Below are 16243 nucleotides of genomic sequence, written 5' to 3'. Positions count from 1 at the left end.
CCTCCTTTTGAGCCTCAGCCCACACCAGCAGCCTCTGCTACTCGGGGGTCTCTTCTTCAGAGACAGTGCGCGCGGGGGGGGAGGGGGAGCGGTGCTTTGCGCTGGGGGGGCCTCGGCTGGATCCTGCCAGGAAGAAAAAAGGGAGCCACCGCAGAGGGGGCAGCCCCGCCCCGGCCCGCCCGCTCCGCTGCGGATTGGCCCGGTGTCTCTATATCTGGGATGCCTTCCTGGCACCAAGCTACCACATCCCCACTGTCTCCACCCGACGTCCGTCAGCCCTCCGAACTTGGCTTCGCAGTGCCCGCCACTGTCTTCTGCGCTCCCGCGCTGCGTTCCGCCCAGGCCTTGCCCAGCTGGAATGCAGAGATCGCCGCCCGGCTACGGCGCACAGGACGACCCGCCCTCCCGCCGCGACTGTGCATGGGCCCCGGGACTCGGGGCCGCTGCTGAGCCGCGCGGCCTCCCTGTCACCAACGTCTCGCCCGCCGAGCCCACCTCGCCGTCCAGCCTTCCGCGGAGCCCACCGCGCAGCCCCGAGTCAGGGCGCTATGGCTTCGGCCGCGGAGAGCGCCAAACCGCCGACGAGTTGCGCATCCGGCGGCCCATGAACGCTTTCATGGTGTGGGCGAAGGACGAGCGTAAGCGACTGGCGCAGCAAAACCCGGATCTGCACAACGCAGTACTGAGCAAGATGCTAGGTGAGAGTCGAGGGCACAGAGAAGGGCGGTGAGGGAGGGAACTTGGCGGGAGGGGGTGTCGGGATCTGGGGCTCCAGGGTCGGGCTCAGGATTCTATTCCATATTCGCGCCGAGCGCCCAGGGCGCATGCAGGGTTGGCAGGTCGTGCGCCCGACGGCGGTCCACTAACAGGCTCCCGCTGTCCACAGGCAAAGCATGGAAAGAGCTGAACACAGCGGAGAAGCGGCCCTTCGTGGAAGAGGCCGAACGGCTGCGTGTACAGCACTTGCGCGACCATCCCAACTACAAGTACCGTCCTCGCCGCAAAAAACAGGCGCGCAAGGCCCGGAGGCTGGAGCCCGGCCTCTTGCTCCCGGGCCTCGTGCAGCCGTCTGCGCCGCCCGAGCCCTTCCCTGCAGCTTCAGGCGCGGCCCGCACCTTCCGGGAGCTGCCCACGCTGGGCGCCGAGTTCGATGGCTTGGGGCTACCCACGCCCGAGCGCTCGCCTCTGGACGGCCTGGAGCCTGGCGAGGCCTCCTTTTTCCCACCGCCTTTGGCGCCCGAGGACTGCGCTGTGCGGGCTTTCCGGGCGCCCTATGCCCCCGAGCTGGCACGGGACCCGAGCTTCTGCTACGGGGCGCCCCTGGCTGAGGCGCTCAGGACCGCGCCGCCTGCCGCGCCGCTCGCGGGCCTCTACTACGGCACGCCAGGCCCATACCCCAGTCCTCTGTCACCACCACCTGAGGCCGCGCCTCTTGAGGGAACAGAGCAACTGGAGCCTACCGCCGACCTTTGGGCTGATGTGGACCTCACCGAATTCGACCAGTATCTCAACTGCGGCCGGACTCGACCGGATGCCACTACACTTCCCTACCACGTGGCGCTGGCCAAACTGGGTCCGCGTGCCATGTCCTGTCCAGAGGAGAGTAGCCTCATTTCTGCGCTGTCTGACGCCAGCAGCGCAGTCTATTACAGCGCCTGTATCTCAGGCTAGGCACTCTCCCTGCCCTTCAGCGCTTCAGCATGTGGCCAAGTGTCAGGACCCTGTCGCTCCCTTCCTTTCGCAGATGTATGTTAGACTATGCAGCAGCCTTTAGAGCTGGTGGCCTAAGGGTGCCACCTCTGTCATTCACATACCTCCTTTTGGGGGCTCCTGTGTGCTGGCCTTCCCTAGGGAGCCCAGGCCTGGATGTGCTAGCTGCCTCTGTCAGGGTTAAGTTTTTGAACCATCTAATTCTTTTCTGCTATGTATTTTCTAGAATGAGACTGTATTTTTTACTTTGCTTTTATATATATATATATATAACACACTATATTTAATTTTTAATTAAACTTTTTTCTTTCAAAGGGTTTCAGTGAGCACTAGCATCCATGCATAAGGAACAACAGTGTTTCCCATAAACATTGACCACAGAGATTACTTGACTTTTCCGATTAGCCACACAGCTGCCCTCTATCCTTCCAGTTGGGCTCTCAGATATCATCAGCTCCTAGCCTGGATTGCATTTTCCTTCTACAAGCCTAAGCACTGCCAAGGATAGCATTCTTCACTTGGGCAGAATTGCAGGTTTGTGCAGATACATTACTAGATCTCAAAAATATTTCCTAAGAGGGGCAGCACCATGCTATACTTGCTCTGCTCCCCCAGGGGGCCTGGCTCAGACATAAGTTTAGTGACCAAGGCAGTGCTCAAACCGTGTACCTTAAGCCTCCCAGCTCACTAGCCATGCTTGGGCTTCTTTCAGGAGGACTAGGGGCCTCTTTTCAGACCATCTCCTTTTCAAAGTCCCTTACTGGACAAACACATTCGTCCAGAGAGGAATGGAACAATCACCCTGGAGGTGGTCCCTGCACACGTACATAAATACTTCAAATCTAGTAAGTCTTCTTAGTCAGACGCTCCCACTCTTGGAGGAGAGGCCTGCCCTACCCTGCATTCCCATATATCCTGCAATATCGGCTGATTCCAAGATTCACCCACATGGAGTGTGAAATGCCTAGCATGACTATGAAGCTGTAACCATACGGCTTTCAATGAGGGTGGCCATTTGTGACTTACCAGCAACAAGCCTGGGGCTAGATGTTCATGTGGGTTCATGCACAGGTCCCAGCTTCCCAGAATGTTTGGGAAGGAGTACACAAGATGTGAGGATTTCTTAGGAGTATTTTGCATCTGAAGCAAGATGGTATCATCTCTACATTGACCAGTATGAATTACATTACCTCAAATAATGGTGTAAGGGGAGCTGCACTTGGGGTCTTATCCTCTATAATTAGCATACAGTGACAGAGGACAGAGATACATAAAAGGGACAAAGTCAGACAAGCTCCAAGCAGAGATAGAAGAGATAGGCCTGAGCAGTCCTGCTGCCTGAATCCATGGGAGCAGTCCCCAAGCGTTTATCTACTTGGAATGGGGCATTTTCCCATCAACCTATGGACATACCAAGAAGTACAGGACAGACAGCAGGCAGACCAAAGCAACATTCCTAGGTCCAGGGCACTTCCCTAGTTCTAGGCTCTATATTTTTATTCCTGCAGAGGACCCTCTTCCCTTGGTTAGTAGGGTGGAGGTCCAAAGGGTGCTGGTGTGGTCCCACTGTCTCTACAGAGAGAAGATAGAGCAGGATGTTCCCTAAACACCCTTTTTCCATCTGTCGGGAAGAAGGCTAGTAAGGGTCCAGTTTGGAGCAAGTTCAAATTTACAAGTTCCAAAGGGCAGAAAAATACCCCAGAGCAAGATCAGAAAGGGACATGAGTAGGATCATACCACCAAAGACAGCAGTGGATCAGTGCTGGGCTGGGCGGGGGAGGTTCCTATCATCCTACTTGAGGAGACCTTTCTCACTCCTCCAAGGATGAACCCCACCCTCCAAGGATGAACCCCACCCTCCAAGGATGAACCCCACCCTCCCAGGTAGAACCACAGACTAAGGCCATACTCCTAACTCCTCATCCTATCTCTCTCTTGCCCAAAAGGTCTAAGCTTCAATCATCTACCCTTTTCAGCCCTTAAACAGTCTGTCCCTAGAATAGCCTGGGTGACATGTGAAGTAATCCCCAGAGAAGAGGGTCTGAGAACAGGTAGGGGTCTCCTCAGGATATATAATCATCACTTCGAATATTCTTGAGGAAACCAGTGGTCGCACACCACACAAAGACTCCTGCCCCACAAGGTCAAGATGCGGCAGGCAGAGGGGTGAGCATGCCCACTTGAGGTCTCAACCTCCCCGCTCCCAACTCAGCTGCACTCTAGAAAACCTAATACTAGCTTCTGCTCTGCCCAGAATATGCCCCAACTTGAACTTGTTCCAAACAGGGTCTCACTTGCTTTCTGCTCTCACACTAAGAGGAAATGACTAGTTGCCACTAGGAAGCACTCTGCTTTATCCTACATGAAACCTTCAGTACACAGTTCAGTGGTTTGAGAATACTCACTCGAGTTGGGAAACATTACTACCATGTAACTTCAGAGCTTTTTCATCATCTCCATAAAAACCCATTACTTCCTTGCCCCTAAGAAACAATAAACTCTTTTCTATCTTATGAATTTGTCCATTATTATTATTACTATTATTACTATTGTTTGTTTTTTTGAGACAAGGTTTCTCTGTGTAACTCACTTTGTAGACCAGGCTGGCCTCGAACTCACAGAGATCCACCTGCCTCTGCCTTCTGGGTGCTGGGATTAAAGGTGTGTGCCACCACCCGCTAAACAAATCTTTTTAAGTAATTTAAAAATAGGCAAATTCAGCTGGGCACATGCCTTTAATCCCAGCACTCAGGAGGCAGAGGCAGGCAGCTCTCTGTGAGTTTGAGACTAGCCTGGTCTACAGAGAAATTTCTAGTACAGCTAAGGCTACACAGAGAAATCCCATCTCAAAAAAAAATCAAATCTTTTTTTAGTGTTTTGTCTGCATATATGTTTGTGTGCCACGTGCATGCAGTGCTGGTGAAGGCCAAAGAGGGCATCGGACCCGATGAAACTGTACTTAAAGACAGTACCACCATGTGGTCACTGGGAACTGTACCTGAGTCCTCTGCAGGAAGAGTGCTTGCCTGGTGGTGGTGGCTGATGGTGGAGGCCTTTAATCCCAACACTCAGGAGGCACAGGCAGGAGGATCTCTGTGAGTTCCAGGTCAGCCTGGTCTACAAAGAGCTACACAAAGAAAGAGCTTTATGGGGGGGGGGGGGGGAGAAAGAGGGAGAGAGAGGACAGACAGAAGGAGAAAGCGGAAAGAGAAGGGGGCGAAATTTTTTTTAATTTATTTTTTATGTGTATGGGTGTTTTGCTTACATGTTTGTCTGTATACTATATGCATGCTTGGTACCCTTGGAGACCAGAAGAGGGTGTTGGATCCCCTGGAACTAGTTACAGATGGTTGTAAGCTGCTATGTGGATGTTGGGAATAATTCTTCCATTAAAGAGTTATTTGTGTATGCTGTGTATGAGTGCATGCACACATATGTGCATATGTATGTGTGGGCTGGTATCCATGGAAACCAGAGGCATCAGATCCCCTTGGAGCTAAAGTTACAGGCAGTTGTAAGCTATTCAAAACGCATGGGTGCTGGGAACTGAACTCAGGTCCTCCGCAAGTGAAATATGCTCTCTTAATCATTGAGCCATTTCTCCAGCACAGAAATTTTTTTCCCCCGGAGCTGAGGACCGAACCCAGGGCCCTGTGCTTGCTAGGCAAGTGCTCTACCATCGAGTTAAATCCCCAACCCAAGGAATAATTTGTTTTGTTTTTGTTTCTCGAGACAGGGTTTCTCTGGTGTAGTTTTGGTGCCTGTCCTGGATCTCGCTCTGTAGACCAGGCTGGCCTCGAACTAACAGAGATCCACCTGCCTCTGCCTTCTGAGTGCTGGGATTAAAGGCACGAGTTACCACTGCCCGGCAGGAATAATTATTTTAAACAGAATTTTCCCTACTGTTAAGGCAGTGGATATCTAGCAAGTGAAGACCAGATCCAATGGGAAAAATGTATAAAACATATAAAAATAAAATCTAATCACAGGTTTTTAATGTTTTGTTTAAAAATAATAAAGCAAAGTCCTTGCTTTTCTAAACCAGTTACTTTTATTTATTTTTAATTTTGTGTACATGTTGGGGGTGGGTATGTACACATGAGTGCATGCACCCACAGAAGCCAGAAGCATCAGATCCTCCTGGAGCTGGACTTACAGGCAGTTGTCAGCCATTCAGTGTGGGTTCTGGGATCTGAACTCTGATCTTCTACAAGAGCATTACACATTCTTAACCACCGAGCCATCTCTCTAGCCTCCTAAGCCAGTGTTTGTTGTTGTCATTTGTTTTGGTAAAATTTACAAAGAATAGATTAATAGTATTAAAAACTTTTATTGTTGTAAACAGAGAATCCAGCATTAATTTTATCTCAGGGAATTGAAATTTTGCCTTGAAAATTTTTAATAACTTCATTCTTAACAAAGTTGTAGCCATGTCCAAATTCTTTAAGTTTAGTTCTCACAGTCATTCTACAACATACTTTAATCTTCTTTGTTCTTGTCTATTTTCATTTTAGAACAGTCTTTACCTTACCATTCAAAATCCTTTCGTATCCAAAGGCAGTGCTTCTCTTTAGTCTTCTTTTACTAAAAATACATTTCATACCTATAACCTTTATATCTCTTTTTCTTCACTTGATTCTTTTTTTTTTTTTTTTGGTTTTTCGAGACAGGGTTTCTCCATGTAGCTTTGCGCCTTTCCTGGAACTTACTCTGTAGCTTAGGCTGGCCTCGAACTCAGAGATCCGCCTACCTCTGCCTCCCGAGTGCTGGGATTAAAGGCGTGCGCCACCACCGCCCGGCCTTTTTTTTTTTTTTTTAAAAGATTTATTTATTTATTATGTATACAGTGTTCTGTTTGCATGTGTCCCTGCAGGCCAGAAGAGGGAGCCAGATCTCATTACAGATGGTTTTGAGCCACTATGTGGTTGCTGGGAATTGAACTCAGGACCTCTGAAGAACAGCCAGTGTTCTTAGCCTCTGAGCCATCTCTCTAGCCCCCACTTGATGATTCTTTAATGTCTTATTATAACTATTGTTATAATTACAAATTTAGAAAACACTTTCTTTTCAATAATTTCTTTTCAATAATTATATTTCAAATTAAAACTAGAAACTTTATCTAAAACACATCTTAACTATCTAACAGTTATAGATACAGGTCAAAGATAGTCTTTGGGGTGGGAGTGTTTGCTTGCTTGCTTTGAAACTATCCCTGACTGGCCTGAAACTGGCTATATAGACTAGGCAGTCTCAATCTCAGTGATCTATCTCTCCCTCCTGAGCACTGTGATTAAAGGTGTGCATCACCATGCCCAGCGTGTGTGTGTGTGTGTGTGTGTGTGTGTGTGTGTGTGTGTGTGTGTGTGTGTGTGTATGAATATATACCACATGTATGTGGGTGTCCACAGAGGCCAGACATGTCAGATCCCCTGGAACTGGAGTAACAGGCAGTTATGAGCCACCTAAAATGAGTATTTGGAATCAAACTTGAGTCCTTTGGAAGAGCAGTAAGTGCTCTTAACCACTGAACCAGCTCTCCAGCCCTCAGATTCACTTTTTGAGGTTTCAGTTATTTACAGGCCAACAAGACAAGTGAACACAATATAAAATTTCTTAAATTTATATTTCTAACGACAATGTCTGAACAACAGGTTAAGAACCACACACCCATGTGCTATAGCAGCTGCACCTGATTCTTTTTTTTCTTTTCAAATTTGTTTGTTTGTTTGTTTTCAGACAGTATCTCCCTGTCACCCTGGCTGTTTTGGAACATCCTGTATAGACCAAGTTGACCTCAAACTCACAAAGATCTGCCAGTGTCTGTCTCCCAAGTGATGGGATTAAGAGCATGTACCACCATGCCTGGCTCCAAACTAAGATTATGCAGGGTTTTGTCAACTACTACCAAGCCTACAAAACTTCTGCTCCAAGATTGGAAGGGAATTAACCAAGGAGAGAAGAGTGTTCATAGAGGGTAGTTGTCTCTGAGGATCTGGGAAAGGAAGGGCCTAAGTGCATACTAGGTCCATTTGGAAGAGCAGTAAGTGCTCTTCTGGTCTCTTGGCTCCTGCTCCCAGGGATCTTTCCCCAAGAACTCACAGGTTTCCCAGAACCCCAACTCATGGCTTCACTCCTTTTGGTTTTGGCTACCCACAGCTCCACTTTGTGCCCAACTCAGGCTCCCACTGTTGCCATAACCCTGGCCTCTATAACTTTACCCAATCTCCCAAGAATCTGCTCCCACTCTTCTACCTCACCCTGTATCTATGCCCTGCCCTCCATGACTTCATCCCCTCTCCTATAGCCCCCTTCCCTGTAACCCCACCCTCTGTCTCATGACCCCAGCCCCCACCACCTTGCCCAATCTCCCACACCCCTGTCTGCCCTCCAAAAAACAGGAAGTGTTGGGAGTCACAGCTCTGGGACTAAGTGCAGGAAACTGGGCTTATCTTGCTCTGCAGCCCTGACCCCTGGCCTTGTGCCGGGTAGGGGGCGCCAGGGGCAGTCCAAGGACAGAGCCTGCTCACCTGGTGAGCCCTGGCTGCCTCTCTCTTGAGCCACAAACTGTCACAACTGGACTGGTATGCAACAAGGCCTAGCTAGTGCTTCCCAGGGTACATCAGCCTGATGTCTCCTCCACAGACAGCAGCAGAAATATCAACTCAGCAAGGGACCCATGAGCTAGTACCCCAGGATGTCTCGCTTCCCCCACAACAGGCACTGCACTGCTGCCAAGGGCCTGACCTTCTCATTTCCACTCAAACAAGGACTCACTTCCCATAGCAGGTGTTACCTCTTTGCTGGTTATTCCAGATTCTAGTGGAGCAGGGTATGCTGTGTGTGTGTGCACGTGTTTTCTGTGTTTACAAAGCTAAGTCTTCCCAAGGAGGGGGCAGGATGGGGACTGTCCCTTTCCCCCACCCCCAGGGTCCTGAAGGCCTCTGGCAGGGACAATAGGCCTCAACACCTGCCTCACTCTTCTCCCCACCCCCACCCACTTCCCAGTAATATGTGCTTCCTGGAGTAGAGGGCCTTGTTTATTTCCAGTTAGCCACAGCTGAAGCAAGCAGCCTTCTTGCACACCTGCAGGTCTTGCAAGGGCCTAGTGCCCACAAGTCCACAAGGCCAGGTACTCTGCAGGTCTGGGAACAGATATTTCCTTCTCCTCCACAGCTGTGTCCATAGTGCTGCCCAAACCTTTTTAGGAACCCAGTTGTTTATTTGTTTTTATTTAATTTTTAGTTTAGTTTTGTTTAGCTGAACCTCCCTTTACATCTACTACAGGATTTCACAGTGCTGGTGTGATATCCACCAATGGACTGGCCTAAGAAAGATGAACTTGATCCAAGCCTGGGCCTACTCACTGTCTCCCATTCAAGGTTTGTGTGTGATACAGAGCTGTTAACTAGAGAAAATATGGAACGCTTCACGAATATGTGTGCCATCCTTGCACAGTGGTCATGCTAATCTTCTCTGTATCATTCCACTTTTAGCATATGTGCTGCCGAAGTGAGCCCAACTTCAGGAATGTAGCTGAGTTCAGAGCTCTGCATGCTTAGCTGTGGCTCTGTGCTCACAGGGCACAAAAAAAGACATGCCTATTCCTATTGCTCCCTTTACTCAGCTCTCCCACACTCCTAGGCTAGTGTGGTAGGTGGCAGGATAGGGAAGCACTGTCATAACACAGAAGAGGCTACAGCCCTCACTCTCTGCTGCATCATGGGAGGTGGAGCAGGGTTGTTAACACATAAGTAGCAAAGTCAAGATTAACTTTGGGATTTGCAAACCAAAGGACTAGCTTGTCATCCATAGCTGTTGCCCAAGTTCCAGATGTTCTTTCAAAGGCTCCTAGTCGTGGGAGGCCGTGGTACCCAGCCTCCCTTCAAAGCCTGACAGTCTGTCTTCCAGGATTACATATGGAGGCCTGGTTCCTGGGCTGCAGGAAATTGCACAGGCCTGGCCAGTGCCTTGGGGCGGGTGGGGGGTGGGGGGGTCCCATCTGTGATCCTCACAGTCCTTTCTTCTGTGCCAGAGCCCCACCTCCCTGCAAAGTCAAGCCCTGAAAAGGCTTGTGTGGGATAAGACAATACCAGTAGTCTCCAGCTCCATGTCTCAGCATCTCCAAGGTCTGTACTAGCTGCTCAGCAGAAAAGCAACTGTGGGACAGTATCTGTGCTGAGCTATGTTAGGTGTGTGCATGAGGAGGATATGCCCTGTCCTCAACTACAAAGAAGCCCTGGGAACCTCCATTTAGGTCCCTGGGCTAAGTGTAAAAGACCTAGGATCCTTCCACTCTGATCCTGAGGGCTCTGTACCTGTCCTTGTCCTGCAAGAGGACAGTCATTCTAGTGGGTTGATAACCACAGGCTGAGTTCCCAGGGCTCCTGCAGAGAGCCATGGGTGCAGAATTCGGGTGGTCTTTAAAAGTATAATCTGATACAGGGCTTAAGCATCAACATATATTCCCTGAAACTCTTGAGGCTTCTACTTCACCTCCAGTCCCAGGAGGCTGTGGTTTGTTTGATCTTTCCTCAGTTGAAGAGAAGAAATTGAGAATCAGGACACTCTGTTGCCTACCTCCCCAGCCTGATTGCTCTAAACAGTAGGACAGGACAGCAAAATGGGCAGTATTTGTGGGATGCTCACTGGGTCGCAAGTGATTTCCCAGTAGGATCTAAAGTTGGGACAAGTGTAAGTACAGAATGCTTTGCAAAATGGGTCCATGGGTATCTCCAAGGTGGGCTGTCCATACTGCCCTCTTTCAGCTCAGTGCCCAGACTGTTACTTTCTCCAGATCTCACTTGATCACTCTTTAATCAAGTACTGCTGCCCTATGGCTTATATTTCAACAAAATTGGACCTTTTTCTCTGCACTGGGACATTGGCTATACCCTAGCATGCCCAATAGAGCTCACCAATATAAGTCATCAGTTCAGGTCCATAGCCATCCACCTCTCTCCTCCATCGGTATTTCCTGGTACAAGATGACTACCCATTCAGGCCCTAGGGCCAGGATCTTGCAATGACCCAGGCTTCCCCTCATCCTCTCACACTAGCTGTCACACATACATACATACATACATACATACATACATACATACAGAGAGAATGAGAATCATTTTAGGCCTGGCTTTGCTGAAGGTCTGTGTACTTAGGCCCTCTCTGGCACACCCCCACCTTGTACTTTTCCATACTGCCTCCTACCCCATGGAGAACCAAAATGTCCTGTTTGTGCTCCAAGGTGGCTTGTAAGACCATTAGAAATCTGAATCATAGATTATTTAAATGCATACTGATATCTAGAAAGTTCCATTTCCCTTCTACACATCATACTCTGGGTCCAAATCTGATTCCAGTTCTTCTAGTACTTGACTGTGTAATTAAGGAAGGTCCTATATCCTCTCCATGTCTCAGCTTCCTCAACTGTGAGAAGAAACAAAAGGTCCCATTGGGCAGACCGCATGTGCACCAAGGAATAGAGGCACGAAGAACTTCTGGGCTATTTCTTGCTCTTGTACCTACCACTACCTTTTTGTTCTCTTGTTTGCCTGTCTGACAGACACAGAGCAAGGTATTCTTGAGGCTCTTAGGCTCCACATTCTATTATGAGGCAAGGAGCCTGGGGGGACATTGCTTCTTTTCTGTTCAGGGCTAGAATCATTGAAGAGCAGACACCTAGGCTTATGTAGGTACTGGGGCCAGTCTAGTTAGTTCAACAGACAAGTCTGGGGCAGTCTGTGAAGTTGTCCCCCACCCTACCCTGCCCATCCCCCAGGGGCAGCAGGAAATGGCCTGGTCTAGTTTGTGGCCAGGGCAGCAAGGTTGGCTTCCTCTAAGTCCTGTTTCCTTTATCCGGTTGTTTTGCTCTGAATCCACCAAGCTCAGCCTTCCCCTCCTCTCCATTTCCACCCTCTCCTCCGGTCCAGAGTTGGGCAGGACGGATGCATGACGTTTTAAAATCCCTAACCAGGTTGTGGGGTGGGGGCAGGGGGCTTCTCTGCCTTGGACACTACTTGAGGACAGGTCCAATGTCCCACCCACGCCCCCTGCTGTATGAGGCTGGGAACTACAACTACTGCCGTTGCTCAGGTGTGAGGTCCCAAGGAGGAAATCCCTGGGTGGTCCAGGGCCCATAACCAGTCAGGCAAAGGTAGAAGAATCAGGCCATATCACTAGCTCCATTTATTGGGGCCTCACTGGGTGTCATGAAGGAAGGTGCTCTCTTCTCCACATCCTGGGCCTTTGAGTGCAGGTAGTCTGAGCTGAGAGAGGGGGCACTGTCAAAACATGAACCAGTTTGCTTCCAGTCTTCTGTGAGAGGTAGGGGCAGTGCTAGAATTCTCTGGTGGTCATGGCACTCAGCGCAAAGAGCTTCTCCCAGCAGGTGGCGACAGTGTATAAGGCACGTAGCAGGAGCCGCCTCCGCTGCTGCACTGGACGCTTCTTGGGCTGCAGGATCTGCTAGTAGGGACCAGCTGTGAGTGAGTGCATACAGATCCTCACCCTTGCCCTTGTCTCAAAGCTCATGCTTAGCCCTGTAGGAAGCAGGTGGCAGCCAGGCCAACTGGCCCTACTTGAGCCCAAAGCCACAGGCCACTGGTGCTGAAGTCCTTTGGGAAGGGTGACTGAGGACACATACCCTGGTGGATGTCCGGCAGTGTCTGCGCATCACGGCCTTGGTGCGCACCGCCACTGTCCATGCCGCTTTCTCTAATGCATTGTGGGGAACTCCGGCCATGCTCCCAAGAAGGGTCTGACCCAGGGACTCGATAGACAGTAGGATGCTACGCTCCTGAGATGAAAAGGGAGGAAAGCCAGGACAGGGGGTGGGGGGGGGGACCTGAGGAGGGAACAGATAGGTCTAAGTGGGGGTACCTCCCCATACCTTCTGGGCATCACAGGAGGCCCCTGGTTGTCCCTGACCTCCACCAGCTCCAGTCAGGTTTTTCTGAACGAAGTGGTGGTGTCGGGACCCAGGCTCTGTATGCTGGGCTCCCAGCCCAGCCCACTGCATGGCAGCCTGCAAGTCCTGGAAGATGACAGCTTGGTAATGGCGGAGTACCTCCTGGACACTGCAGGACTGGGACCCGGCCCAGCCCAGAGCAGACACAAGAAATGCCAGCAGCAGTGGTAATACGTAGAGAGTGGGCTTGAGGGGCATCTGGAGAGGACATCAGGTTGGGGTTGAGAACCTAAGCCTACCAGCAGCACAAGGAGTGGCCCCACAGACACTTGGAGTCACCACAAAGGGTGCCCCATCATCTGTGAGATGATAGGATCGAAAATTTCATCAGACTCTGGGTATGGCTTATGATAAGCCCTGGCAGTCCTAGAGAAGGGAAAAGAGACTTAAATACCAAACAGTACCATGTTCTGTGAACATTTGTGGGGTATGTAGTGGGGCATGGTGAAGTACTTTCACTGAGCCCCTGAAGGACTAGGAAGGAGACAGAGAACAGGTACCACAGACAAGGGGTGGCACTATGGTCTACACTGGAAAGGCAGAAAAGTTAGCACCTAGAGTACAATGGATGTACAAGGGCTCACTGGCCTTGCACAGGGAGTGGATAGGGAGGGGTACAGCAAGAAGTGAGTACAGCCTCAGTACAGCCTCACCCCTGACCATGCTCAGACCCATACCTACCATTCATAGCCCATCCCCATCCCCTGACATTGGATGTTCTCTCTCACACATACATCTCATGCTCTTTGCGTGAGCAAGATGGGATCTGGGGGTAGAACCACTGTGCTCTCATGCAGTATGGGAACTCCAATCTCTCCCTCAAATAGTTCTGCTACAACCAGCCACAGGAACCAACCCCTACCCCCCAAGAAAACCAAAACAAACAACAACAACAAACCCAACTATGGCAGAAACACTGGCTCAGAGCTCCAAAACCCCCAATGGAAGGGGAAGGCTGGAGGGAAGGCCTAGAGACAGCAGAAGCAAAGCCTCAAGCAAAGCCTGCCAACAAACTTCCTCCCACCCCAAGTGGAAAGGACTGGTGCTGGGGGAAAAGCTCACACATTAGGAAGACAGCTAAGGTCCTCAGACCCCAGCTCCTCCAAATAGAGCAGTTTCCAAACCTGCCTCTAGGTCCCCAGCTTACTTGGGCTCAAAAATTAATCTTGTGAACCTAGCGAAACGACAGGACTCAGCTTCCCAGCCCTGGCACGAGAGCTGAACTGAGCATACCACAAACTCCCACACAGAAGTGGGTGGGGGGTAGGGGCTCCAGCCTGGGATACCAGCACCAATAACTGAAGAACAAATGTAGTAGCACTCTTGAAAAGTCTTGAAGGTCATTTGGAACAACATTTGGAAAGGGTGCCAAGAATTAACCCATCAAACCACATTAAGAATAAGAGCTAATTCAGCCAATGAGACTGCTAGAGGGGCATCCAGCACCAATATGGAACAGGTTGGCTGCCAGGGAGTCCCTAACAACTCAGGCTTAACCCAGCACGAGAGGAAAGGGTTCTGGGAAGTCCAGCAGCACCAACAATGGTCATTTTACTGGGTACCGTCACAAACATCTGGGGTTTCTATGAGGCATAGGGAAAGTGTCTCCCCTGGGTTGTGGCCATGCACAGATTCTTGGCCCAGGCCAGCCCCCTCCCCCAGGCCCCAACTGCTTACCATAGGCCTCTCAAGGTCTGGCCTTCCCTTATTCCCCTCTAGCAGGCCACACACATGATCCTGGGTCCTCTGGGTCTTTGGGTTGCCAATGAAGTAATCAATTGGCAGTCACACCAGGTCCTCTATCGGCTGATGGGGCCTCCCTGGTGAGAGCTGGGGGGGCAGGTGGAGAGGCGTTTGAAGTTGGCTCCTCCAGCTATGAAGGGAGGGAGCCACACGGGAGGGAAGGAAAGTCCAGTAAGTCAGCCCTGCCCCTAACCCCTCCCCACCCTCTCCTCCAGTCACTTCAATTAACTTGATCCTGGAGCACAGCAGCTGCCTGTTTGCAGCAGATCCAGGGCTGCTCTGGGTCTTGGATTGAGTCTCCAGCCCCATGGAGACCCCGCGCTCTGCCTCAATGGGCAGAGAGCATAGTCTCTCCTGATAGGTGGGCCAGCCACCAGTCCCCAATCCATATCCAGACAGACCCTGTCTCAGCAGGTCTGGAACTTGGGACTTCCCAGACTTCTACTGCTGGCCCCACTTCATCCCTCCAGACCTTGGGTTATCCAGGAATAGGAGGCCCAGTCCCAGGGTTGATGTTTTGCTCTAGCACAAGTTAATCTCCTGCTAAGCAAAGCTCAACTTCCAGCTGAAGAAAAGCAATAATGGTGTGGGCTGGTGAGATGGCCCAGCAGGTTAAGGTACTTGTTGCCAAGTCTTGACAACCTGAGTTTGGTCCCAGGGGCCAATATAATATAAGTTGTCCTCTGACCTCCACAAGTATGCTGTGGCATATGTTCACCCAATAAATAATGTGATACATAAGGAGTTGCTGAGGTGGTCAACAACAACAAAAAAAAACACCTCCATTTCCACAGAGAGGAAAAATAACTAGGATATTACAGGCTCACCAAACTTTTCCACAGCCTTACAGGAAACCTTATCCAGGTATACTCTTCTGTAACTGGCCCACTGCACTCAGTTTAAGAGACAGGAACAGTCAAAAGGAGCAGAAACTACCAACAGCCTGGTGCTGTAGTCAAGTCCTTTCCCTTTCCATCTGTAATGGAACCACTGGGTATGGTCCCTCATCATAGGGGAACCCCACGGATTTTCTCTATGGAAATATCCAAAGGAGTTCTAGATATTCCTCAGGACAGGAGCAGGAAGTACTTCTCCAAGCCAGCACCTAAGTGACCTGTCAAGTATCAACCAATCAGCAAGTCTTCCTCCTGTCCTCTTGACTATTAAGGTTCCTAGAGCCACAGGAAAAGTGAGCTAATACCTTCCAAGGCAAGCAAAGATGCCTGCTGAGCTTTTTTGTTTGTTTTTACTTCAGATGCCTACAGAACAATGGGGGCTTTCTATAAGCCTTTCAATCTTTTACAGCTCGGTTCCCATGTGACCTTCAGCCTCTTGTATCATAGACCTGTGACAGAACCCCCATTCTATATATATAGCCTGTACTCCCAAGACCTTCTTCATAAAATCTTCGCAAGCCCTTGGTACCCCGACTATGCTTCTTTCTGGAGCATACAAGCACTTGCAGGAGGCTACATTCAAACCAGACTGGTCTTGACCACCACTCAAGGGAATAGGAGCCAAAGACAAAACAGGAAGGAAAGAAGGAAAGAAAGGAAAGAAAGGAAAGAAAGGAAGAAAGAAAGAAAGAAAGGAAGGAAGGAAGGAAGGAAGGAAGGAAGGAAGGAAGGAAGGAAGGAAGGAAGAAAGAAAGGAAGAAAGGAAGAAAGAAAGAAAGAAAAGAAAGAAAGAAAGGAAGGAAGGAAGGAAGGAAGGAAGGAAGGAAGGAAGGAAGGAAGGAAGGAAGGAAGGAAGAAGAAGAAAGAAAGAAAGAAAGAAAGAAAGAAAGAAAGAAAGAAAGAAAGAAAGAAAGAAAGAAAGGAAGGAAGG

General features: G+C 49.9%; 2 protein-coding genes and 1 non-coding gene across 5 annotated transcripts; 1 reads left to right on the top strand and 2 right to left on the bottom strand.

The window, feature by feature from the left end:
- The first annotated feature begins 114 nt into the window (after nt 1-114).
- On the top strand, nt 115-4223 carry Sox18 (SRY-box transcription factor 18). Its single transcript, XM_052724121.1, has 2 exons — nt 115-698; nt 887-4223. The coding sequence occupies exons 1-2, from the start codon at nt 359-361 to the stop codon at nt 1669-1671; spliced, it is 1125 nt and encodes a 374-aa protein (XP_052580081.1). The 5' UTR covers nt 115-358; the 3' UTR covers nt 1672-4223.
- Nucleotides 4224-9120: 4897 nt separating this feature from the next.
- On the bottom strand, nt 9121-9227 carry LOC128102806 (U6 spliceosomal RNA). The gene has a single exon (XR_008215553.1). It is a non-coding gene; the product is annotated as a U6 spliceosomal RNA (small nuclear RNA).
- Nucleotides 9228-11874: 2647 nt separating this feature from the next.
- Nucleotides 11875-16081, bottom strand: CUNH20orf204 (chromosome unknown C20orf204 homolog). Of its 3 annotated transcripts, none has more exons than XM_052725414.1 (3): nt 12596-16073; nt 12350-12502; nt 11875-12171 (listed from the first exon to the last, which is right to left on the bottom strand). In XM_052725414.1, the coding sequence occupies exons 1-3, from the start codon at nt 12869-12871 to the stop codon at nt 12043-12045; spliced, it is 558 nt and encodes a 185-aa protein (XP_052581374.1). In that variant the 5' UTR covers nt 12872-16073; the 3' UTR covers nt 11875-12042. The 3 variants fall into 3 exon arrangements, 2 of the variants coding, with proteins under 2 accessions (XP_052581374.1, XP_052581375.1); XM_052725415.1 differs by having other exon boundaries at nt 11875-12168; nt 12596-16071; XR_008215255.1 differs by having other exon boundaries at nt 12060-12502; nt 14351-16081.
- Nucleotides 16082-16243: the final 162 nt, after the last annotated feature.

The sequence above is a fragment of the Peromyscus californicus genome, unplaced genomic scaffold, assembly GCF_007827085.1.
Source record: "Peromyscus californicus insignis strain IS unplaced genomic scaffold, ASM782708v3 Scaffold_7__1_contigs__length_154581171, whole genome shotgun sequence".
NCBI lineage: Eukaryota > Metazoa > Chordata > Mammalia > Rodentia > Cricetidae > Peromyscus > Peromyscus californicus.
Note: the sequence above shows the minus strand (reverse complement) of the source record. Positions and strands in the feature narration are given on the sequence as shown.

What these genes read in the sequence shown, in the direction of transcription:
- Sox18 (XM_052724121.1), top strand. Translation starts at nt 359, where the DNA reads ATGCAGAGATCGCCGCCCGGCTACGGCGCACAGGACGACCCGCCCTCC. An exon ending in AGTACTGAGCAAGATGCTAG is followed by an intron (nt 699 to 886) that starts GTGAGAGTCGAG and finishes CGCTGTCCACAG; the next exon opens with GCAAAGCATGGAAAGAGCTG.
- CUNH20orf204 (XM_052725414.1), bottom strand. Translation starts at nt 12,871, where the DNA reads ATGCCCCTCAAGCCCACTCTCTACGTATTACCACTGCTGCTGGCATTT. An exon ending in CCTCCTGTGATGCCCAGAAG is followed by an intron (nt 12,503 to 12,595) that starts GTATGGGGAGGT and finishes TTTTCATCTCAG; the next exon opens with GAGCGTAGCATCCTACTGTC. An exon ending in ACTGCCGGACATCCACCAGG is followed by an intron (nt 12,172 to 12,349) that starts GTATGTGTCCTC and finishes GGTCCCTACTAG; the next exon opens with CAGATCCTGCAGCCCAAGAA.